This window comes from Natator depressus, chromosome 2 (assembly GCF_965152275.1).
Source record: "Natator depressus isolate rNatDep1 chromosome 2, rNatDep2.hap1, whole genome shotgun sequence".
Lineage (NCBI taxonomy): Eukaryota > Metazoa > Chordata > Testudines > Cheloniidae > Natator > Natator depressus.
In genome coordinates this window covers 148,281,996-148,308,085 of record NC_134235.1, presented here as the reverse complement: position 1 = coordinate 148,308,085, position 26,090 = coordinate 148,281,996, and the positions used below count along the sequence as shown (strand labels likewise).

The following is a 26,090-nucleotide window of genomic DNA, read 5'->3' as shown; positions in this document are numbered from 1 at the left end:
CAGAGGAGGGTGCTGATACACATACCTCAGTTGTGAAAATGTCCGTGGGAGCTGAAAGGCTGTCTGCCTGCTCCCCCAGGGTGGTTAGCACCCCGGTGAGTGCTGTAGGAGCAACCTAGTACCACTCAGGGCTTTCCTCAGTCAGTCAGGATCATCTGATCATGAGAAGGGAATTCTCACTTGCCTCCCTGTAATCCCATGAAGGTGCAACTTTGTGGGGAGTGGAATTGGCAAGTACCTCTGGTCTGGGCACAGACTGCCTACTGCTCATAAGGCCAGTGTGCAGAGCCAGCCTTGGAGCAGGGGAGAGGTGGAGAAAGGGAGGCCCCTGTCCCTGGCAGAGCGAGGGCTGGCTGATGATCACAAGGCACAAATCCCATTCCACTGCTGCCTGACTCTTAGCCCCGTCCCCGGCAGAGTGAGGGTCCCTGGGCTGGGAGCCAGCCAGGCACAATTCCCAGTAGGCTGCAGCCTGAAGCAGGGCTGCACAGTGGGGACAGGCTTCTTCACATGCCCAGACATGCTGCAAGGGGGTGGGGAGCAGTGAGCATGGTACAGAGCCTTGTGAGACGGCATCTGTGTAAGAGAAAAGCCCCAGCAAACACACTCTCAGTGGGAGAAGGTAAAGGAGAAGGGGTTAAACTTCTGATTATCACCCTGTCATAAATATAAAGGGAAGGGTAAACCCCTTTAAAATCCCTCCTGGCCAGAGGAAATCTCCTCTCACCTGTAAAGGGTTAAGAAGCTAAAGGTAACCTCGCTGGCACCTGACCAAAATGACCAATGAGGAGACAAGATACTTTCAAAAGCTGGGAGGAGGGAGAGAAACAAAGGGTATGTGTGTCTGTCTATATTCTGTCTTTGCCGGGGATAGACCAGGAATGAAGCCTTAGAACTTTTAGTAAGTAATCTAGCTAGGTACGTGTTAGATTATGATTTCTTTAAATGGCTGAGAAAAGAATTGTGCTGAATAGAATAACTATTTCTGTCTGTGTATCTTTTTTGTAACTTAAGGTTTTTGCCTAGAGGGGTTCTCTATGTTTTGAATCTAATTACCCTGTAAGGTATCTACCATCCTGACTTTACAGGGGGGATTTTTTTTTATTTCTATTTACTTCTATTTCTATTAAAAGTCTTTTTGTAGGAAAACTGAATGCTTTTTCATTGTTCTCAGATCCAAGGGTTTGGGTCTGTGGTCACCTATGCAAATTGGTGAGGCTTTTTATCCAAGATTTCCCTGGAAAGGGGGGGTGCAAGTGTTGGGAGGATTGTTCATTGTTCTTAAGATCCAAGGGTCTGGGTCTGTAGTCACCTAGGCAAATTGGTGAGGCTTTTTACCAAACCTTGTCCAGGAAGTGGGGTGCAAGGTTTGGGGAAGTATTTTGGGGGGAAAGACGTGTCCAAACAGCTCTTCCCCAGTAACCAGTATTTGTTTGGTGGTGGTAGCGGCCAATCCAAGGACAAAAGGGTGGAATATTTTGTACCTTGGGGAATTTTTGACCTAAGCTGGTAAAGATAAGCTTAGGAGGTTTTTCATGCAGGTCCCCACATCTGTACCCTAGAGTTCAGAGTGGGGGAGGAACCTTGACACACCCCAACAATATTTATTATTGCCTTGCGAAGGACACACTTGCTTTTGCCTTTTGGGAATCTCCAGGGTTTGCAGCACTTACCCTGAGTGTCATGAAACTCCCCCAATTCGTAGTGGGAGGAAGGGGAGCTGGGTAGGAGCCCTGCTACTTTCCCCAAGGAGCGGAGGACCCTCTTCAGTATCTGGATCAGGGTTTTTCCACCTCCAGCCCAGCTCTTTTGTAGGACTTGCCCACTAAGCTGGCCAGATAGCTTTCTCCTTGTCCTTAGGTTCTCTTCCCAAAGCTCAGAAACCCCAAGTGGGCTTTTGTGCTTTGAAGTCGTGACTTCACAGGGCAGGGTGGGGACCTAGCATGCCAGTCTGACTCCGAGCCCCTGGCTCTGGGAACAGGCAGGGCATATTTCACCGCTGGCAGAGCCTGCAAGTGCTGCCTCACATTATATTTAAGCCAGGTGTTTGCAGGACAGCTCAGCCATGCCTGAGTGGGGCCAGAGGAGGCTGGCAGGAGGGTGCTGCAGTGACGAATCCAGGTGGTTGAAACCTAATCTGGGGTGGAGGAAACCGAAGAGGAAGACTAAGTCACCACTGCACAAAAATGAATAAAAATAAAAAGGTTTTCAAAGAAAATAGGAGAAACTGCACCACCAACTTGTTCCACCACCAGAAGCAGAATATCTGGTGGCCTAAACTGAAGGGTGGAGCTTAGTCCTGGAGGCTCCAGCAACAATAATGGACCACCTCCAGATTCCACAGGCGGCGGGCATTAACCCATGAGTAATCAATTCTGAGACAAGCTGTGCAACAAAAAAGAGTAATTTACCACAGAGATACCAATATTGCCAAAAGTCTTTTCTGGTGATGAGCAAAAACAATAAAATCCCAAGTACCCAGTTCTGAAGCCCACACAAGCTGATAATGTGACCTTAAGTTGGACTACAAGTTAACAATGCACCTCTAGCAAGAGGAGAACCACATGGGGTAAAGCATGAACAGCCAGTACTCACTTGGAAAACTGCAGCAGTACCAGTAATCACAGAAAAAGTAGAGGACAAGAAGCCCTTTTGCCATCAAAATGTGTTGGCCTCTATCTCCTCCCTCCTTCTGTACCAAGAACCCTTCCCACTCTAGCATAGCCACCTACCTCGATTGTTCTCCGAATGCTATCCCTGGAGAGACTAGCCAGACCCACTCACCCGTGAGATGCTACTACTTCATGCATGGCAGTTCTCCCACCTCTGAACTGCACAACCATCATCCTGTTGCACAGTACACTGCTTTGTGGGTGCTCTTTAAGAGAGCCCTCTTGGCAGTGATCCCAATTTATTGCGATGGAGGTATGTAGATCATCCCTTTTCACCATCTTCGCAAGGGGTTTGCTGTTCATGCCCCCAGTCTATTCCTAAAGTCAAACTGGGTAAAGCTTTGAAGGAGCACGGTCTGGCCTCTGCTCTATCAATAGCTGCTATATCTTTCTCTCCTCCCACCTTCCCTCTCACTCCAACCACTACAGAAGTTCCAGGTATGGGTCAATATAGCTATAAACTTCTCTCTTTCCTCCCATCCTCTCTCCTTACTTCACAGTCCACCAAAGGCAATTTTCAAAGATGGCCATCATCCCACTTCTCAAAATTTCACACTGACTTTCTGAATAAAAGTACATTTCTGCACATTTTGCTTCCAAAATGACCACTGTGGGGGTAAGTATAATTTCTGGAGCATAAGAATGATGTAAACAAACTCTTGGAAATCTCTGTGCAAATACTGCCACGTTTACAGAGCTCTATGTTAAGCCTACCTCCCTGTGCAGAAGATGTAAAGAAGCAAGTGTAAGATAAAGCCAGTTTTTACCCTCCAACAAAATTGCTGATTGTGTCACTTACCCTAAATGAGAATTCAAGGTTTTCTCCTCCCCATACTTCCATTCCTGTGTCATAAGAGCCAAGATAGTCAAAATATTTCTTGCTGACAGCAAACAATCCACCAGCCATGGTTGGAGACCTATGCAAGAGAAAAATCATTCTGGATTGGGTGTGGCGAAGGGGGAGGAATCTACACGTACATCTACTATTTTCTTAATTGTTCTCTAATTACAAAGCAACAATAGACAACACATCAGGTAAGTATCCTAGTGATATAATACTTAAGCATTAAGAATGGACTTGCAAAAAAAATTCTGGGAAAGTAAATATAACATTAAGATAAAGCAAGGTATATTTTAGTGTCACCACAGGACACAGTTGCTTTGTAATGAATGAAAATACATGCCTCTTGCCTTCAACAAAATAAGGGCTTAATCTTGCTCTCACTTAAGTCAATGACAAAACTCTCAGACTTCAATGGATTAAGCCCCTAAAGTGGGTATAACCCTTGAAAGGATATGCTCTCAAGTGTTTTTTTTTAAATTTGTTGACAGTGCCTAACTAATGTAATTGGAGAGGCCAAAATGTGACATAAATAGCCATTTTGACAGATTCTGAGTCAAGAAGTCTGCCAGGGAAATCCAAGTCTGTCGTTTCCAGTGGAGCAATGCTATCTACATAGAATGTATATAATTTTGTCTATAAATTGTTTTCAGCTGTGGGAAGAGTGGGCCCTTTTAAAGCAGCAAATACATATATTGCTGTCAGGACTATATTCTTCTTGCACATAACAAATTTAATTAGGTTGTGATCACTACACCTAGGCTACTACTACATTTTTAGCTGAGTGATCAATTCACATTACTAAGTCAAAATGAGGTCGAACAGGCAACGCATTGCAGCAGCACGTTCTCTGCCCTGTAGCTGCATGCTGTTCCGGTGGAGCAAGGTGAGGCAGAAAAGACAGAAGAACCTCCACCAGCAGCCAACTCTCCTGCCTCACTCCAGCACTTGTCCCCCCACAAACAGAAGCCAGTTCCCCCACCCAACACTATTGCTCCCTCAGCTAACTATATACACCCTTATCCAAGATCCATAATCCCCAGAGCCTTGTATTATCTCTTAGCAGCAGCCCCACAAGCCCAAACATTTCCTACCCAGCACCCCAAAACTACCCATTTTTTACCACAATAAAAAATAATCCTACAAACTTTTGTGGCCAAAGGATCCTGTGACTTAGTGAGCTGTGGAATATGTATGTTTAAACTATTTTGGGGGGTTGTGAGCCAAAATACGTTGAGAAGTACTGCACTACTGTCTTAGTTTCTCCATCTTTAAACAATAATGGTCTCATCTCTCAGAGGAGATAAATTCTTTAATGTTTGTGAGTCACTCAGATATTCTGGTGACAAGAGCCCTAAAAAGCCTATGAAGAAATGAATAATTCTGTATTTGATGAAGGCTTTGGAGGATAGGTTGTAAATAAAGGCAGGGGCCACTAATTAAATTATGAGAATACAAATACTGTTCCTGGAGCATACTATCCACTGCTGAACTGGAGACGCCTCCAAGGTGGAGGCCAGCATCCACCCAGCAACACACAGGATGTTATACAACTGCAGGGATCAGTAGCCATTCAGTACAATTATACTGGGCAAACCCTATCTCTTCCAAAAAATGCATCATGAGCTCAAACTGAATATATGTTTGTTGTGTGGGATGTTTGTTTAAAGTCTTATCTAAAACTTCCATACAGAATTCTATGGGCCAGATCCTCAGCTGGTGTAAAACACTGTAGCTAACTGAAGTTCGTGGAGCTATGCTAGTTTACATCAACTGAGGATCTGGTCCAATTTAGCTTGAGAATAAAGAGAGAACCATCACTATCTAGATTTGAACCTGTAGATATGGCCTGATCTTGCAGAATTACTTCTTTCCATATGAGCTGACGTAGCTTTCCTCAAGAAAAGCCTTCTCCAGTAGCTCAATGTTTGTAGGCCTATGCTAACCACGTACAATTAATCATTTATTTCTGCCAACACTCCCCAGCTTTACTTAATAGATTATCATAACCTCTTCCTCTTACATCTTCCGTTGCCTGTGATACATTTCATACACAGTGTCATTACTCCTCACTGCTTTTGCTGTCTCCTCCTAAGGACAGTATCCTTCCCATTTTAGCTTCTTATTTAGGACCCATTATTATAACCCTTATGCATACCTATGTGAGTATGTCCCATTTAGTTAAATGAGACTACTTGATGGAGTAAGGACTCACTAATGAATAGTTGCACTCATCAGCCCGTAGGCCCTGATTCTGCCACCATCACTCATGTGGAGTCGTAGCTACTCTGACTAAACCCACCGGTGTTGATAGGCAAGGCCTAAAAAATGTATACGAAACCTACTAGCCCAAGGACCAAGACTGCTTGTCAGGCCATAATACACCAGTGCCCTAAGCAGCATGCACCCTCTTGCTCTGTCTCCTCCAGAGCTGTGTCTCTGAAAACACAGAAAGACAACACTGCATTGGTTTACATTTTTCATATTTGGGATTTTTTTTTAATTTTATTTTAAATATCATCAAAAGCTGAGATTCTGAACAAACTGATGACACTCACCCAGGAAAAATTCCTACTCACTCTTGATTAATGGATTTTTCCAGCTCTCTTAATAGGCCAATAAGCTGCTAATATATGAGTAAGGCTGCCTGTTTCAGTACTATCAAATCTTATGATTTCATTTTAACTATTGCCTCTTGCCTGTTTGCCAGGCTTCTTATTTGTGTGCATAAATCGTCACGTGCTATTCTCTCCAAGTCTCCTTTCCTTATCTTTTTCAAGTGTTCTTCTGTTATTCCATTAGATTTAGCATTAAACCTATTTTATATGGCAAGAAAGGCTTCCTGAGTAAAAGCATTCATGACAATTTACATAGCAAAAGTAATGCAGATTTCTTTTTTAAAAGCAAAATGTTGCCAAAAGCATGGTGACTGGAACTACATTAAAAAAAGAAAGAACAAATTTTTTAAAACTCTATATTTTCAGTTTCAGTGTTGAATGCTAAGTGCTTAGTTATACAAATTATTTTATTTACCTTCAGCTGAAGTTAAAATTTGTAAATTTTATAAAATTTGACATTTAAAATGAAGATACATCAAAATAATATTCACCTGATTACATCAGTTTTGGATCTTCTTTTTTTTTGCTCCCTCTCTGGGATAACATGCCAAGTGAAGACCAGTCTCCAGTCAAACCCTCCAATCTGTGGTTCCCCAGCATTTCCCAAGTACTCGAATGTATTCCATTCAATCACATCAATCACAGGACACACAACTGCTGACTCATCTTCCCCAATTCTAAATTATTTTAGAAAGAAAAAAAGTTATTTTTGTTGATACTAGCAGAAACTAGAAATGGCAGGTTTAAAGAAAGGGTTTATTAATACAAAAGTAAAGTTTTTACTCCCATTTTACATATATTGGGATACAAGTAATGAACAGTTACTTACCGTAGGTGTGGTTCTTTGAGATATTGTAGTCAGTGTGGATCCCACTGTAGGTGCACCTGTGCCTCATGCACACAAGACCAGAGGTTTTTTTGTTAACCGTGTCCATCGGGGCTGCACTTGGGCCCTGTGTCTCCTAGTACTTCTATATATAGTGCCCTACCAAATTCAGGGTCCATTATGGTCAATCTCATGGCTATAGGATTTGAAAACTGGTAAATTTCACACAGTGTTGTAACTGTGGGGGTCCCAACCCAAAAGGGGATTGTCCGGGGTCGCAAACCTGTTGTGGGAGGGGGTCCACAGGATTGCCACCCTCACTTCTGTGCTGCCTTCAGAGCTGGACTCCTGCTTCCAGCAGCTGCAGGAGGTTCCCGGAGGTGGGTCTGAGCTCCCCACGCCCAAGAACGGCTGTGCAGGGTATGGACAAGTCCTGTCCCTCCCCAGCCCAGCTGGAGCTAGGAGCCCCCTGGCTGGGGCACTCCTTGGAGCAGCGCAGCAGGGGAATCAGATTTCATGGGAAAGGGCTTATTTCATGGTCCATGATGTGTTTATCACGGCTGTGAAACTGGTAGGGCCCTATGTATATGAGAGCATAAAAGGCGGGGTGGCTGTGACCCTCCCTCAGTTCCCTCACAACCCAAAGCCCATGTCACCGAAGATTCCTAAAAGCAGGAATGGAGGGTGTGCTGTGTGACACACACAGACTACAACATCACAAGAAAAATAGTTACTGTAGGGTAACTGTTGCTTCCTTGAATATGTGTCAGTGTGGACAATCCCTCTGTAGGTGACAGACAAGCTGTATCCTCCCTGAATTGTGGAAGTGAGGGATTTCAGCTGTATCTGTCAACAAGTGACTGAAGCACTGCTCTCCTGAATTTGGCATCCAACCTGGCTGCCATGTCAAGCGCAGAATGTCTACCAAAAGTTAGTGGGTTGCTTCACTTAGCTGCTTTGCAGATCTCAGAGATGGTACAAAGGGCCAGCATTAGGGGTACAGCAAGCAGGGCAATTGCCCAGCACCGCACACCACAGGGGGCTCCATGCAGCGGGGCTTGGGCTTCAGAAACGTTGCAGAAATTCAGTGTGTGAGCAGATAAAGAAGACAGGGTGGGGGCCCACTGCTTAGCTTCTGCCCTGGGCTCCAGCGAGTCTAACACCGTTCACATCCCTGAAGGAGAGTGCCTTGACGTTCAGTGAGAGAGCCTGACCATTATAGCAGATTTTTATTCTCTGAGGTGAGACAGCTTGGTCTTTCGATGTGTCCCATTTCCTCAGGCCAGGGTCAAATCTAAGGGGTGCATCACTAGAGCTGGGGTTGGTGCTGAAGGAGTTGCTGCATTGTAGGTTGCTGCTTCTCCCCAGGCCTTGACACCCTGCATGGCTTGGTGGATTCCTCTCCGGAGACTTAGCAGTGTTTGTCCTTATGGGAGGACACTGCACTCCTTCTTGAGCTTCTGCCTCCATGTTTGGAGTGGCCCTCTCAGTACCTGACTTCAGCTGCTATTGACACCTGCTGGATCTTTTCTCAGCACCATCTTCTCCATGCTAGTCTTAGGCATCACCTGCTTGCTCAGTGTGGTGCTGGATCATGCTGGCTTGTCCACCAGCAGGATTCCAGAGCTCATTTCCTTAGGGTCTGAGGAGACCTTCATGGACTGTTCCAGCAGATGGTGATTAAGCCTTGTGTTTCGTGACTTACGCATTCTAGCAGAGGAAGACAAGCACACCAATCATCTTCTCTGAATGTGCAATTCCCCCAGGCAAATAGAGACACCTACTGTGCCCATCCTTCAGAGGGATTAGTCCATCGCTGGATGCACAGGGTTTGAAGCCTGAAGGTTTTGAGTCTGCCATGAAAAGGAGCCCTGTACAAAGATGTATGTATGGGAGGCAGAGTCTGAATAATAGACTTGAGTCCTAATGGGTTGCATCAGTTCATGGTGGTCCAATACAGTAGATCAGAAGTGGCTCCAAAAACTTTAGAAAGTTTTGAAGTTTAGCCTGAGTGAAGAACTAGCAGGCAGAACAGAGGGATGAAGCCACCCAGCCCTTTATATGGACACATGCTCATATGGGATATGAGGAAGCACAGGATGCATGCACAGCCCTGATGGACACTGCTTATCAAAACAGCTCTGTTTTCATGTACATGATGAGGGGCATGTGCACTTACAGTGGGATCCACACATAACTTGAAGAAACACTGAACATTTTTCCATCCAATCATAGAAATATTTTGCTGTATATTTAAAAAAAAAAAGGTACCTGTCACACAGGTGTAATTACAAAGGAAAGCAGATAAACAAACAAACAAACAAAAAATAAAAAAAATCTGCTTTTTCTGCAAACTAAGACTGAACCAGATCACCCAAAGTATATTCAGTACACAAGTAAGAAACAGTTAATTTATGTTCCATCCTCAACAAAAGGGATCCAGATTCTGAGATCACCTGATTAGGCTGATTTGTATAGAGCTATATGGAAGGCAATTCACTACATTTTCAGTAAAGAAAATCAGACTATTCATCCAAAGTCCTTCCTAAGACTGCCACCTTCTGGCCTACCTAAACTACTTACAGAATACCTCTTCCTAGGTCAGGTTGTTTCTTCAATTGCTTGGTATTAAAATCCTGATTCTTTTAATCACCTTTTCTTGCTGTTTCCCATTTAATCTGGTACAATTAATCTAATATATCTGGAATTTACCATACGTGGTCCTGTCCCAGAGGTTAAATTTAGGGGAAACAAATCAGACAGGTTGTTTGTAACGGGTCAATTAAAAAAAAATCAGTGAGTCTGTGGGAAGCCGTTAAACATGCCTAAGGAATTTAGGAGCATGTTTCCATTGAAAGTCAATGTGATGCATGCTCCCACACCCCTTCGGGTAAGGCAGTTTTGGAAATATCACTTGTGTTTTTTGTAAAGTTGTACTTTTTGGCCCCTTCTTCAAAGTCCACTGTACTCAATGGGAGTCTTTCTAGTGACTTTAAATGGGTGAGGATCATGTCCTTTAGCCTCAGCAAGAGCTGGTGCCTTTGGGAAGGGTTTAATATAGTCTCCTATCTTCAATACAATCTTCGTAAAGTCTGTTGTAGGCATTGTAAATATTTGCAAGTGTAGCTCTGGCATTAGAAGGGGTCTGGATGTGGCTTTGAGAGCAGAAAAAAGAAAAAAGGTATGGCATTGTTTACAGATCCTGAGAGAAGCTAACCTCTGCTATGGGCACATCTATGGCTCCATTCGCATTAGGAAAAATGTATTAAAAAAGGTAGATTGTGTAGTGTATGGATGCAGCTGCAATAGTATTACAAATGGTTTAATGTAATGTAGATGCGTATTCCGTGATTTGTTCTGTTAAATGAAGGCTTGGATTCTGCATCATTCTGTGATGGAAGTGGCATATGTGTCAAATGACAGCTGTAAATCAAAGCATCACTGAGTATACAGGACTCAAATCATAGTGTGGGTACACACAACCTTAATTCAGTCCCTTTGGAAACTCTTCTGCATAGTGCCTGACCCAGCCCTTTTTATTCCATACGTATATGGAAAGGATAGATTGCTTGAAAACTAGGAAGGCAAGGTCTTCTTTGCCCTTATTTCCAACTTGCTTATGTGTATCTTGCACTGAGATTAGTGAACCTCTGTCTAGAACTGAATATCTCTAGAACTGTTCCTTGGTCCCTTACCAGGCTGACAATGTGGTCACCAACAGAGCTGTGAAAATAAATGATTTTTTGATTCATTGGCAGGTCCAAACAATTGGAAAAAAAATCATTTCAGGTTGGACACTTCTAGACTTTTCTATTAATAGCAAAGGGTTAGATTCACCAGGCAACTTCAATGCCAGTAGCATTCACAGAATGGAGGAGGAGAAGTCACAGTGGTAGTGCCCCCTCCTATATTTCATAGCCTAGTGGTTAGGGCACTCACCTGGGATGTGGGAGACCAAGGTTTGATTCCCTGATCTGGAGCAGGGACTTGAGCCCAGTCTGTCCCTCCCAGGTGAATGCCCTAATCCTTGGTCTATAGCACTGGTGGGCAACCTGCGGCCTGTCAGGTAATCCATTGGCGGGCCGCCAGACAATTTGTTTACATTTGCACAGTCGCCTGCAGCTCCCAGTGACTGCGGTTCGCTAGTCCCGGCCAATGGGAGCTGAGGGAAGCAGCGCGGGGCACAGGGGCATGCTGGCTGCCGCTTCCCGCAGCTCCCATTGGCTGGGAGTGGTGAACCGCAGCCACTGGGAGCTGCGGGTGGCCATGCAAATGTAAACAAACTGTCTGTTGACCCGCCAGTGGATTACCCTGATAGGCCATGTGCGGCCTCACGGCCGCAGGTTGCCCACCACTGCTCTATAGTGTGCAAGAGGTAACACCACTGCCAGCTCCTCCAATTTGTGAATGCAAGTCCCCTTGTGAATCTAGCCGGAAAGACTGAAACTGTTCACTGTGAAAACATTGAAACTCACCATTTTGACATTTCTGAATTTTATCCCTTTTTTTCCCCAACAGAAATAAGCTGCCAAAATCGACACAAATTTGCAATATGTTTGGCCAACCCGAATATGCATTTTTCAGTGAAAAAAGCTGTGGCCAAAAAACGTTACCCAGTTCTAATCACAGACACCAAATTAGGCGAAAAGTTCGGGGTTCCACATAAAACATTGTTCCCTCTTCCTGGCAACAATCCTTCATCCCTTTAGGAAGAAGGAAATTGGATCTTCGAATCTCTAATTCCAATAGGCTATTAATCTGTTCTTGAGAGAAACAAAATTTGCTGTTAAATAAATTGAATATTTACCATTCTCTTGCACTTCAAATAGCAAATACTTGAATTCTCTCAGAAATCACATTGTGGCAACTATGGTTAACGATGATGTGGTTAACGATGATATTTTCAATACCTCTACAAAACACAGGAATTTAACAGATGACTCTTTTTTCTCAAGTTTATAATAAAAAAACACGCACATTTGGTATAACTTTACCTTTCCAGTAATGGTTCAAGCCACCCTTCATGACACTCACAGTGGCAATCAAGAAATGTCAAAACATCTCCTTTCGCAAGAGAAGCTCCCAGAAGTCGAGCTCGAACCAGTCCCTCTCTTTTATTTGCGCGAATAAGACGCACCTTGCGTAAATCAGCCACATAGTTTTCCAAAGGTTTCTTTAAATGGTCTGTTACAAAGAAGTTGAACAGATCATTGTAAAATTATTGTACATAGTAGGTTATAAAAATAGTATTTAAAGCACTGTTGTAATACACTGATAACAGTGCTGTGCGATTTGGCCTGTAGCCCTTCTCCCAATCCTGGCATGTCCCCTATACCTGGACAGGGCAAGGGAACCGGCGATATAAAACTAGGGTGGACAAAAATCATGATATCTTGTTAAAAATAGATTTTATTTAAATTACATGTTGCTAGTTCTTAGCTTTCTTCCTTTCTAACAGCCTTTAATTGCTGACTTGGATGATTTATACTTGTTTCTTTAAATTAGTTTTCTAATTGTTAGCAGCATTTTCAATTTTATATAGATTTTTTTACTAAGAAGTTTCACACTTAAAATGGCCATTTATGCTATAAAAAACAAGTTATGGGCCCAATACAGTAACATCCTTATTGTGAGACCACCACAAACTCAAATACAAAATTGATAAATAAACAGCCCATATTATATTTGCAACCAACACCTTCCAACATATTGAACTTCCACAAGTCAAGAAAACTGAAATGCTTTCCCTGTGCTGTTCTCCTTCATTAGGGTTTGCAGTCTGAACTCAGGATGTGTGCTCTTAAAATACCACTTTTTAGGAGCCTAATCCTATTTTGAACATTTTGACCTGTGTGTACAAAAAATTCACAATAACTATGTTCTTGTATTGAAAGTTTAAACAGCTTTTCTTTATTAACTCTGAAACAATTTTCTTTTGAAGTGATAAAGATTTTATGCTACTAATAGTAATGTTTTTTAATAAAATACAATTTAGATCCTGATGCTGCGAAGTTAGCACTTGCTTAACTTATGGACAAGCTGTCCGACTGAAATCAAGGGGGAATACTCACATGAGTACCTATTGAAGCGTTTGGAGGGTGAGGGCCTTAATTTTCAATATTTTTGGTTTTTACAAGCCTCAACTTGATCTAAATCAATTATTTAAAACCAACCAACCAACCAAAACCACCAAATGATTGAAATTATTATTTAAAATTGTTCCATCTTGTGTTAAAGCAGCTGTACCAGTTTTACACCAGTCAAAGATTTCTCTACGTCTTGGGAAAGGCTCAGCTGCAAGTTTGAGGGAGCTGGTTGCACTGCTCCCATGGCGCAAAGGGGACTTTGACAGGACCAAAGATCCTGACCCCGTATTTCCAATTGAAAGGTGTACGTGTGTAGTTGGTATATACCATTTTTTGAAAAATGCACTCTTTTCAAGTGTGGTTCTACTCTGAAGAGTGCCTATTTAAAAAAAGGTACCTAACATATCTACTCCAGGTGAGACTGAGTTCTTCAGGTCACAGACTACGTATTTTTATGGAGTATACATTTTGCCTAGCACAATAAGGCCCCAATACTCTGGGGGACGTCCAGGCACTATTGTAAAGAAATGCTCAGAGAATGTACATCTCATTTGCACCTAAAAGTTTATGTTGAGAGAATTCTGAGACAATGTAAATTCATTTTAAGTAGCCTTATAAGAGCAAGGCGAAAACATTTATTTGGAGAGGCAAGAAAGGATATTATTTTAGAAAAGAAAGAGGGTGTGCACTAAAAAATCTTTACTCTGCAATGCTGAGGGTTGGAAATGTCTTTACAACTATAACCCTCAGGTGTAAATTAAATGTGCCCAGGGGCTGCTGTTTTTGCAGTGTAAAAGAGGAGCTCTGTATAAAACACTAAAGCAGGCACAGACCAGAACTCAATGTAGAAAACACTCAGAATTACGCGGGGTGATCCTGAGCTGCTGAGCACTCTGAGTGACTTGCTTCTGATAGCAGGTTTTTGAACTGCGAAAACAAAATTCACGTGGTATACAGCGGAGCTCTCCAATTCTTCATGGGGTTGTGTTGGAAGGTCTTGATCAAGAGGCTGAAAGTCGTTTCAGGCAGACTAATATGCATAAAAATCCAGGCTCCCTCCCTGATGTTCATTTGGAATGAGTTGAAAGTTGCAATCCACTGCAATATCAAGATTATCAGTTGAAACTGTAAAAATGCAATTACACTTTTATTCCAGTGTTTGTGTGCAATATGCCTGACTAGGTACAATGCCTGTGTGTCATCAGGACACTATAACCAGCAAATGGTTACTGCTCCATACATATTCAAAGTGGACTTTCTGGGTTTTTTAGAGAGATGACAAACAAAAATCAGAGCAGGCATTTTGGAAAACCCAACTAAAAGGGCATAATTCCTGTACATACTCTTAGCAGTCCCTTAAATAATTTTAGCTGCTGAAAATGCAATCTGGAAGTGACTGGACTTGGAGATATGTTTTTCTTTTAAAAAAAGTACAATGGCAGAAATCGTCCCATTTGCATGAATAATAGTACAATATTTCAGTAATCAGTCTTCTATCTGTAAACATTTTGGTGAAAGTTTAGGAAGGGGCTGAAAAGCAGACCAATTTATCTGTGAAAAGGAGACTGTCCTAAAAAAGAATATTAGGTTTGTATTGATTTAATCATTTTGCTCCAACAGTGAGATAGGCTTAATTTTAAATCTCCACCCCTCTGCCCCGTCCCTTTCCCCCTCTGCTCCTGTTGCCATGTCCTGTCTCTGTCCCTCTCACACAGCTCCTGTTCCTGTCCCCCTCTTTGCCTCTCCTTTACATTTGAATCAGTTAGCTTCTTCCTCCTCCTCTTCCACATTGCCTGGCTGCTGGGGGAGCCCACTGAGAGTCCAGAAAAGAGTCTCCTGGCTCTCACTTCTACTGCCTGGCCACATGACCGCTAGGAGGATCAATTGCAGGAGAATTCTTGCTCAGGCTCTGCATCCCTGGGATGGAGTATGCTCAAATGCTCCACGAGAATGGACCATCACAGTCAGTTCAGCAATTAGGAGCAGGGGTTCTGGAACAATTTTTATATTGCGGTGCTAAGAGCCATTGAACCAAACTGTAAACCATGTGTATAATGGAAATCACTTCAAGCCAGCACCCCCAGAACCCCTAGTTCCAGCACCTATGATTAGGAGCTGTGCGGTGACTGATCATGCAGGGAACCATTCCCTGAAGTACATATTTATATTTTCCAATCTTTATGTTGCATTAGTGTGGTCATTTAAGATATTTACAGTATTTTTATTACACATTCAAAAATAAATACCAGTAAGTTGTGGACAATAGCTTACTATATTGCATATGTTGAAACATAAAATGTATATTTCAAAATATATACATTTAAAGTAGTTTTTTAAGAGTTGTTTTAAGATACACAAACTGTGATAGATATCCTTTTTTATTAAGTACATCACAATTAAAAAAATCGTTGAGTAATACTTCTGAATCTAGATGCGCTAATATAATAGAAAAATATTCAGAAATAAGTTGTGGCAGAAAAGAGCAGAACTTTGTAGAAACTGAAAAGACCAGTGGCTTAAATGCATCACTCATTTGTGTATAAAATTTTACATCCATTCTACAATCCTTCACTGTAGGCCATATCAATTAACAGTGCAGGGAAATGAAGTAGAGGTTTAAAAAAGGGAAAAGTAAGAATTTCGAACAAGTTATGTTAGTAGAAGAATGTTCTTGATAATTAATTTTTCAGAATTTTCCATACTTCCCCCCTCATGTGGACTTTGGACAGAAGTATTGCCATCCACTATCTTCCTTGTACTCTACAAATACAACCCTTACTTTTAATAAACTATTCCACAGGAGTATGAAAAATATACCTAATTCTTCCACATACATTTGAAGTGATATTTTAGAATGAAAGAACTGTAAACATGCATTATATATATATAAGCAGTATCTCTCAAAATCCTGAAAGCTTTTAAAAAATAAGTAGCAATTAAAAAAAAAAAGATATCCCCGGCCAGTAAGCCATTTCTTTCATATAACAATATTTGCAAATAGCCAGAGTATAAGGATCTTACATTATGAGTGGCAGACAAAACTACACCTAATATTTTTATGACACATATTTCTAGCTGCTATCTATCTTACCTGGGTCCCCACTACTGTAGCATGTGAGTGCCTCACAATCTTCAATGTCTTTATCATCATAACTACTTTGTTAGGTACAGATGGGGAACTGAGGCCTACAGAGATTAAAGGGACTTGCCCACAGTCACATAGGAAGCCTGCAGTGGACCAGGGAATTGAATCCAGATCTCTGAAGTCTCAGGTTAGCACTATAGACATTAGACTGTTCCTCCTCTCAACTTGCTGAACAAGACACTGAATCTGACAGTCCCACCAGCATGGCAAAGTAAAAGCGATTTCAAGCTACAGCATGGCTAAACATAACAACTGCAAAATGTTAGTGAGCCGTTACCATATCAGTATACTTTCTACTCCTGCAGACTTTTACTTCACCCACCTTGTCTGTCTGAGAAGAGTACAGTTATTTATACAATGAAATACCTACCTTTGTCACTATAATCATCCACCAGGATAACTTCTTCCAGCAGAATATCTGGGGATGTCTCAAGAACACTATGAACTGTTCGCAGAAGTGTTGACCAAGCCTCGTTATAAAAAGCTATTACAACTGAGGTTTTTGGCAGGTTATGATAATCGTATTTCTTCTCTTTGCACCTGTAAATAAGGGGACCCAAATTAGTAAAAGTGTGAAATTATCTGTAAATTTTCAGAAAACAGTTTTCAAATGAAGACTGCATATAGTGCTTACTAATTTTTTTTTTTAGCAAGAACACATCAAAGATATAAAGGAACAATGAGGGAGATCATGTAATGTGCTTAGTGAGGTAGCTATTATTCAGGGGGAGTGTAACTTCTTCAGTTTTACATTTATATTTCGAAAATATCCAAACATCTAAAAAGACAAGGGAAGATGTCTCTGGCTCATTCACATGCAATCTTTGTCCCATCAGAAGATGACTTCACATTAAAGAAGAATGCTATAATGGGGAAAATGCTGGAGCCTCCAGCTCACCACAGGAAGACACACCCAATGAGGAAACTGCAGCAACTAAGATCTGCTATTATTTTTCACCTAAGTTACCGATAACTTAATTTTTGTCCTGGAGGCTAACTTTGCAAAGCTAGAGAACAAAGTGGAAGTGCTCAACAGCAAAATTGCTACTACAGAAAAAGCCAAAATATATTTAAAGAAAATTCAGTGACAGATAAAGACAATGGAATTTGTGCAACAAAGTGCCATAATTCTGAGAAGACCATAAAAATGCTGGAACATGATACTAAAAACCTCAAGACCAGAGAAAGGCATAAAACTACACACATAATTGGCTTTGCAGAAGGAGAACAAATTCACAATCCTGCTAAATATTTTGAAAAATGGCCATCAGGCACCAAAAATATTAGTATCTCTTGATTAAAAAGTTCACACAGAATTCCTGGGCTGATCTACAACAATAGACCCAAGACTAGAGTTGTACAATTCCAAACATACGGTGATCAATAAGGTTTTTACAGCTTTGTGATCAGAGAGTAAGATCAAGGAATCTGAGAACAGAATTTATATTTTTCAGCATTTTTACTTGCAATATAGAAATAGAGGGCAGAATATACCATGCCGCTGCCTGGCAACAGTTCCATGTCAAATAGATTGAATTTGCTGTGGCTTACCCATCCTCAAAAATGATTTACTACAAAAATGCTATTTTTCTACACCAGTAGAAGCACTGTCTCAAGAAACTTCCAAATCTACCAGATGACTAGACTGCAAACTTAAGACCCTCCTAGCCCTTTAGAATGGAATGTATACCATAAGTATAAATGTTGATGTTTGCGCCTTCTACTATTTAACCATAAAAACATGAATAGAAAATACAACATATATAGAATCATAGGATTAGAAGGGATCACATGGGTCATCTAGTCTAACCCCCAGGGAACTACTCTAATTTAAAAGCTAGCAGTTATACCTCACCTTTTTGCATTTCCTGACTTGTGTATTTAACTATACTACCACAACATTACATCCCCTCTCTCTCGCGCTCTCTCTCTCTCTTTTTTTTTGTATTTAACTCTGTTAAATAGGTTTTTAGTTTGAACCATTTCACCTACCCCTGGGGTATTCAACACAACACAACACATTTATGAAAAAGAGAAGGTGGGTGAGGTAATATCTTTTATTGCACCAACTTCTGTTGGTGAGAAAGACAAGCTTTTGAGCTTACACAGAGCTCTTCTTCAGGTCTGTGAAATGTACTCAGAGGTGTCACAGATAAATATAAGATGAAACAGATTGCTTAGCATAAGGAGTTAACACATATTTCAAAGGGCACATAAGTAATTAACACATATTTCCAGATGAGGTGGCCTCCTCTCTAGTCATAGGGGGGGGAAAAGCTGGGGGGATGGCTTAAGTGGGTTATAGAGTGTTGTAATAAGCCATAAATCCAGTGTCTCTACTCATTCCATGATTTTTAGAAGAAGAATTTCTTCAGGGGCAAAGGGCTCACTGGTATCATGTAATGAGTTTCAGCTGGCCTGACCAGTTCAGTGTACCCCAATTTACTGATGTCTTAATCTGTATATAATACGTGGCATGTAAGAAATCATTGGAAAACTAATAACTCACTGATCATTAATATTCTTGTGTGAGGTATGTTGGCAAACAAGCCTGCCCTAGACAAAGGAATATGCTTATTTTTCTGACTAGCCTGGTCGTCAGGCAGAGAGAATGAAGGTACATTTACATATGAGATAAAAAAACCCTATCAAGCTAACAAGTGGGGAAGGATACAGCATGGGGTCTACACCTCAGCTGGGAAGAGAAACTTTATCTGGGCTATAAAGACAGGGGGTCTGAACCTCAAGTGATAAGCAACTGAATCAACTGATTGTACAGTACTTCTGTATTATAAACATATGATGAGTAAAGTGTTTTATGAAAGCCTATGACACACTGATGATTAATATAATTGTGAATCGTATGTATTAATGCTAAATAAGGAATGATGGATACTAATTAATAGCGTGCTTTACAGTTTGTGACCAAAGAAAGGGAGAGACAGGTCTCTCCCAGACAGGAGGGAACATCACAGCTCTCTACCCGTCTCCAATGAAATTAAGCAAGGTGCGACCAAAACCAATGGATGCCCAATTTACATTCCAATAAGCAACAGGCTGCAAAGATCACAGGAAGCGAAGAACAGCATGATGTCATCCTGCCTCTCGAAACAAGGTAAGTGAACTTTGAGAGATATAAGGAACAGAGGCAGAAAGCCATTTTGGCATTTATCACTACACAGACACAAGGGGCCAGAGTTCTTGCAAAGCAGAGAAAGAAGGGTCCTTCAACCAGTTGGGGGAGAGGGGTTGACGTCTCTGTGAACTGAGGTGAGAAATGTGCTTAGGCTAAGACTTTTCACCTAAGAAGCCAAGGGAAGCCAGCATCTTGTACTTCTGTAGAAGGTCCTGACCGAGGGAAAGTCAGCCACGGCTGGGAAGAAGAATAATTGGAGAGAGAACCATCTTCAGCCTGTACCTTGCTAGATTAAGGGTTAGGCTTTTAGATGTCTGTTTGCACTTTTATTTGTTTGTAACCCTTTCTAACTTTATTCTTTTTACTAGGTCCTATTATTAATAAATTTGTTTTATTTTTTACTGTAAAAAAACTCCGTGCTGTGCTTGAAGGGAACCAGTTTACCCCAGTTAAATTAATAAGCTCTAATGTGGTTTGTCTCTTTAACCAGACCAACCTTATTATTTCTCTGAGTGGTCCAGGAGGTGACTGGACACTTCAGGGCAGATGGTTTTGGGAAACATCAGGACTTGCGGTGTGCTGGGGGTCACCCTGCAAGAGTAACCAAGGCTAATGGAAGCCAGGATGGGGCTCTTGTGCTGTAGGCAGGCTGCTGGAGTGAGAGTTGCTGATCCAGGGCTGTACAGCACACAGACACTCAAGGCGTGACCTGGATGCACGTCTGCTGGCATCCTGGTGTGTGAGCCACCGCAACAGGGCATTTGAGGCACCTAGAGTTACAGGGCAGGCAGTGACACAACCCCTCACTGGTCTGAATTGCACCCCCAGAACGTGACACCTATTCTGATACTTCTGCACCCCTTCCTTTCTGAAATTCTCTTCATTTTTAAATGACATTTTACTTCAGAGCTTTGGATATCCTCTACAATTCATACACCATTCAGTTTTACATCACACTCCCTGTAAAACCACCATCCCCTTCCCTCGCTCCTTCAAGCATCCTTCTCACAAGACAGTACTTTAGGAGGAATGTGACTCATCAGAAAAGGAACCACATCCATCAAGTAAAGAAGGGGGTACAGGCACATGCATGTTATGCATGGTCCTAGCATGGCTCTGAGAAGGCTACACAGATTCATCACAGCTTTTATGTTCAAGCTTATGACTATGGGAATCATCATCATCTTTTCTCTCTCCTAATACGATTGGTTTGTGGTTCTCAGTCCCAAATACATCTACTTCCTCATAGCCACCAGAAACACATTACAAATATCTGAGGTTATGTGTGGAAAAGAAGCACTATCACTATGGAGTGCTACTTTTCAGTCTATCTATGGCACTGAAAGGATACGCCAAATGAAGAACATAAGAATGGCTATACTGACTCAGACCAATGGTCTATCTAGCTGAATATCCTTTCTTTCAACAGTGATTGGTTACAGACCCAGACGGAATGAATAGAACAGACCCACCTTCTGGCAGTCAGAGGCTTAGGGACTCCCAGAGCATGGGATTGTGTCTCTGACCATCTTGGCTACTAGCTATTAATGGACCTATCCTCCATGAACTTATCTAATTCTTTTTTGAACCCAGTTATACTTTTGGCCTTCACAACATTCCCTGGCAATGAGTTACAGAGGTTGACTATGCATTGTGTGAAGAAGTACTTCCTTATGTTTGTTTTAAACGTTTTGCCTAATCAATTCTTTGGGTTATCCCTGGTTCTTGTGTTATGTGAAGGGATAAATAACACTGCGTTATTCATTTCCACACCATTCAGATTTTATAGACCTCTACATATCTCCTTTTAATCATCTCTTTTCTAAACTGAACAGTCCCAGTCTTTTTAATCTCTCTCCACCTGGAAGCTGTTCCATACCCTCAATCATTTTGTTACCCTTATCTGTATTTTTTCCAATTCTAATATATCTTTTGGGGCAAACAGAACTGCATGCAGTATTCAAGATGAGGGTGTACCATAGATTTATATAATGGCATTATAATATTTTCTATCTTATTATCTGTCCCTTTCCTAATAGTTCCTAACATGCTGTTGTTAGCTTTTTGACTGTTGGTACACATTGAGCAGATATTTTCAGAGAAATATCCAAGATGACTCACAATGATCCCACCCCTCCACTGTAAAAACTAGCCATTTATTCCTACCCTTTGTTTCCTATCTTTTAACTAGTTACTGATCCATGAGAGGACTTTCCATCTTATCCTATGACTGCTTACTTTGCTTAAGAGCCTTTGGTGAGGGACTTTGTCAAAGGCTTCCTGAAAGTCCAATTACACTATATATCCATTGGATCACCCTTGTCCACGTTTGCTGACCCCCTCAAAGAATTCTAATAGATTGGTGAAGCATGAATTCCCTTTACAAAAGCCATGTTGACTCTTCCCCAACATATTTTGTTAATTTGTGTGTATGAGAATTCTGTTCTTTACTATAGTTTCAACCAATTTGTCTGGTACCGAAGTTAGGCTCACCGGCCTGTAATTGCCAGGATCGCCTATGGAGACATTAAAAATAAATCGGTGTTACGCTAGCTATCCTCCAGTCATCTGGTACAGGGACTGATTTAAGAGATAGGTTACACACCACAGTTAGTAGTTCTGCAATTTCATATTTGAGTTCCTTCAGAACTCTTGGGTGAATACGAGCTGAGCCTGGTGACTTATTACTGTTTAATTTATCAATTTGTTCCAAAATTACCTCTACCGACACCTTAATCTGGGATAGTTCCTCAGATTTGTCATCTAAAAAGAATGACTCAAATGTGAGAATCTCCCTCATGTCCTCTGCAGTGAAGACCAATGCAAAGAATGTATACTGCTTCTCTACAACAGCACTGTCTTCCTTGAGTGCTCCTTTAGCACCTCGATCATCCAGTGGCCCCATTGTTTGTCTGGCAGGCTTCCTGCTTCCGATGTACTTTAAAAAGTTTTTGCTGTTAGTTTTTGTGTTTTTTGTTATTTGCTCTTCAAATTCTTTTTTGGCCTGCCTAATTGTCCTATCACACTTGACATGAGTTCTAGTTGTGGCAGGTGCACAGCTGAGACATCAGGGGATTCATCTACCTTCTCCTACCTAGACCACCAGATCATATGAGGAAGATCCAGCCAGGCACAAACAGAAAGACATGGATGTGGATTTTCAGACTCTGGTATGCAAATAAACTGGGGAAAATCCATCCTTGTTCCCTGTCCCTGATATGTTGCATAGGTGCAGTTCTGGATTCAGCGTTAGGAAGAATCTTTCTGCCAGGTCACATATCTAAACACACTACAAGCCCTGTCTACCTTAACGACTAAACCACATCAGACAACAATTTTCTCTCACACTGATGGAACTTCATTCACATACATAACATCATATACTCAGTCACACGTAGGGTCTGTATAACACTGAACATCCCCAAACTACACCCTCCTATATGGACAGTTTGGACTTTCTTCTCTTCAGTTCAACAAAAACCCTAACACAGCTCCGTTGGTGGGAATGCAGGGACTGCATGCTAAAAGGAATTTATTGCAGTCCACTAGTTCCCTTTGCCATTGTTTTCATTCTTCCATCTGGATTGGGAAACACACTTAAAAGAACTAGAAGATCAAGGTATCAGTAACAAGCAAGAAGATACATATAAATATTCTAGATCTTAGAGCCATTCACTGGGCCCTGAAGTTATTTCAGCAATTTCTTCAAGGTAGATTATTCAGCCACTGAAAGACACTGCCATATCAAAGAACTAATTAAACAATCAGAGCAGAGCTCATTGTTGAACATTTTGCAACAAAGCTGTGGGTCTTTGGAATTGATATGAGGCCCACAATATACCCAATGTCTCTGCAGCTTAGAAACATGCAGACAGCTTATATCAGCAGAAAAAGACTCGAGACCCCCAAGAATGTTTCTTGAAGTTGTTGTTGGTGAAGTCTCATCAAGGAGATAGGCATTTCCAAACATATACCTCTTTGCCTCAGATCAAATGTGAAGAGCCTCCTTACAATCTTCAGGTCGGCAAGGACAAAACAGGAGACAGACATTCTTCTTGGGCTGGAGCAAAAACCTGCAATACACCTTTTCTCCAGTTCCTCTAATCCTTCTGATAATTCAAAATATTCATTGTGACAGAAAAAAATACTCTTGGCTGTCATTCCTCCAGCATGACCAAAGCAGCACTGATACTCACCTTCTAGAGCTGTCTTACGAATATCCTGACTATCTGCCTATGTCTGAGGATCTCTAGTCCCAGAAGGACAGTTGGGTTCTCTACCCCAATCCTGAGTCTCTGCATCTGGAAAGCACAGATTCTAGGCATTTGACTTTCACAGACCGAAACTGGTTCTCTCAAGTTCAAGCAATTCTGCTACCGACTTGGGAACCTTCAACTCTGAACTTCTACACCCAAAACTGGAAGAGATTTTCAACATGGGCCAGGAAGAAAGGCTACCAAGTGATTAGTCTCCTCCATCTTAGACTGTTACATCTAAAGAAACTAGGACTGTCTCTACTACCTATCCAGATCCATTTCATTGCCATATCACAAGCTAATACAGAGAGTTAATGTATACTCCTATTGAATAATCTCAAAATTCCTGAAGGACCCCACCACACCTTTCCTTCTCTGAAAGAATTGCCACTTTTTAGGACTTTAATTTGGTGCTAACAAAGTTGATAGAAGCACCACTCATTTCCCCTAGGAGAATGCTGTTTCACACCTCTCATCTGAAACATCATCTTAACAGCCATCACTTCAGCCGAAACTACAAGCCCTGATGGCTGACCTGCCTTACGCTAATGTTCATAAGGACAAAGTGATTCTTAGACCACACTTAAACTTTATTCCTAAGGTGATCACAGATTTCTACATGCATGTCACACTCTGCTCCTGACTTACCACCCCAAGATCCACACCCTCACTTGGGAGACCCATCTATACACTCTAGATGTGAAGAGGGCTCTACTTTTATCTGGACAGAACAAAGCTGTTTGTGAAGTCCACTAGACTCTGTAGTTTTTGGAGAAAACAGCAAAGGAGATGCAATATCTACCCAGAACCGTCAAAAAACGGAGAAGATCATGTATGGAAACTTGTTACAACGTAGTTTAAGTTCCCATACCTGCAAGGATTAGTGCTCACTCAAGTAGGACTACAGCTCTTTCCATAGTCTGTCTGAAGCCTTGTCAACTTGACAGAGCAACTTGCAAAGGTCTAACTACATTGATTGTAATTACACTGATACAAATGCCTAATGTAGATATATTGCATAGATGTAAAATGAGGCTTACAGTAGTACAGTTTATTTCAGTGTGTTACTATATTAAGCAATCCATGTAGGGGTAACTACATGAATTAAATGGGTATTCCATTCTATATGGATTCTTATACCATGCTCATCACTGTGGTATCTGAGAGCCTTCCAGTAGTGCATTAAGCAACATGACTACACATCTGTCATGGCATTTGTTCTCTCATCTGCTCCCTGAGGAGGGACATGTGTGCAATGGTATCTTGTTTTTGCAAGTTGTGGGTTTGATTGGTTTTTTTTTAACAGTACATGTTGCTTTGTTTTTATGTTAGAGAAGGCAAAAATCAAAGTAACGCACCTCACACTTGGAGGAGATGGTGGTGAAGTTTGTGATGTTCCTTAGTTCCTCAGAAAGTTCTATCCACAATGGTGGACCAGTTCCCAAGGAGGTCTGTTCCCTACACAAAACACTGCAGAGTTTATTTATTTTCATTTATTTATTTTATTGCAGAATTCCACTGTGACAAAGGAGTGTAGTTGTCAACCACGGTCTGCATCCCAGAGCTTCAGGCAGTCTTTTAAATATCCAGGACCCAGGCCATGGACTGAGACCTTAAACTTGATTCAATATTCTATGGGAGAGTTAAGGGCAGGTTTGATGTACTCATGGTAGCCTGTATGGCTGAAGAGATGTACTTCAGAATTCTGTACCAGCTGCAATTTTGTAAGTGCCAAAGACTTCATGCCTAGGTATAATGCATTGCTGTAGTCCAGCTGAGAACTGAAGGTGCAAATAACTGATGCCAGGTCCTCATCTGCCAGGATGGGATGGAGTCTCCTCAGATGATCAAATAAGAATTGTTGATGCTAAGTTCTCATAGCAGCATCTGTGAGTAATGCATTTCTTTCTAGGAGCTGGCTAAGGGTAAATATATGGTCGATCGTGCTGAAATTTCTTTGAAACCCTGCCTGTTCTCTTGGCTGTTGTTCATCCAGACTCTGAGAGTGTCGGTTCGTTATCACCTTTGTAAAGAGCTTGTAGATGTGAGAGAGCAGGCATATAGGGCAGTAATTCTTAAGATTTTCTCCATCGCCCTTCTTGTGCAGCAAGATGGTATTCGACTCCTTCCAGCTTGATGGTATTTTTCCTTGTTCAAGATATCGACTAAATCTTAAAGCGAGGGCCTTCCAAAGTTTTTTGCCTCCTGCAGAAATCATTTCTGACATAATTCCATCTTTGCCTGGAGCTTTTCCCTTCTTCATCTGGTGCAGTGCGCTTCGGACTTTGCTGATGATTATTGGGGGGACGCATTCTTCTGACTCTTGGAGCGTTGGGAGAGGGACATTGATTCTTGATTTGAACAATTCTGTATAGAAGCCCTTGCAGACCTCCTCAATCCCTGCTCTGTCAATTACTGTCTCTCCATCCTTGTTCTTCAATGCTGTTACACTCAGTCTATACTGTGTCAATCCCTGCTTGCATGTCCTGAGGCTCTTGTGTGATTCAGCT

General features: G+C 41.6%; 1 protein-coding gene across 1 annotated transcript in view; it reads right to left on the bottom strand.

Annotated features, from left to right (window-relative positions):
• Positions 1–26,090, bottom strand: part of GALNT12 (polypeptide N-acetylgalactosaminyltransferase 12) — an 86,297-nt gene that overhangs the window by 50,130 nt on the left and 10,077 nt on the right. The window contains exons 2-5 of the mRNA XM_074945101.1: positions 16,559–16,728; positions 11,952–12,141; positions 6,623–6,808; positions 3,472–3,589 (exon numbers count right to left, since the gene is read on the bottom strand). Coding sequence (XP_074801202.1) covers positions 3,472–3,589; positions 6,623–6,808; positions 11,952–12,141; positions 16,559–16,728 — 664 coding nt within the window. The remainder of the gene's footprint in view (positions 1–3,471; positions 3,590–6,622; positions 6,809–11,951; positions 12,142–16,558; positions 16,729–26,090) is intronic.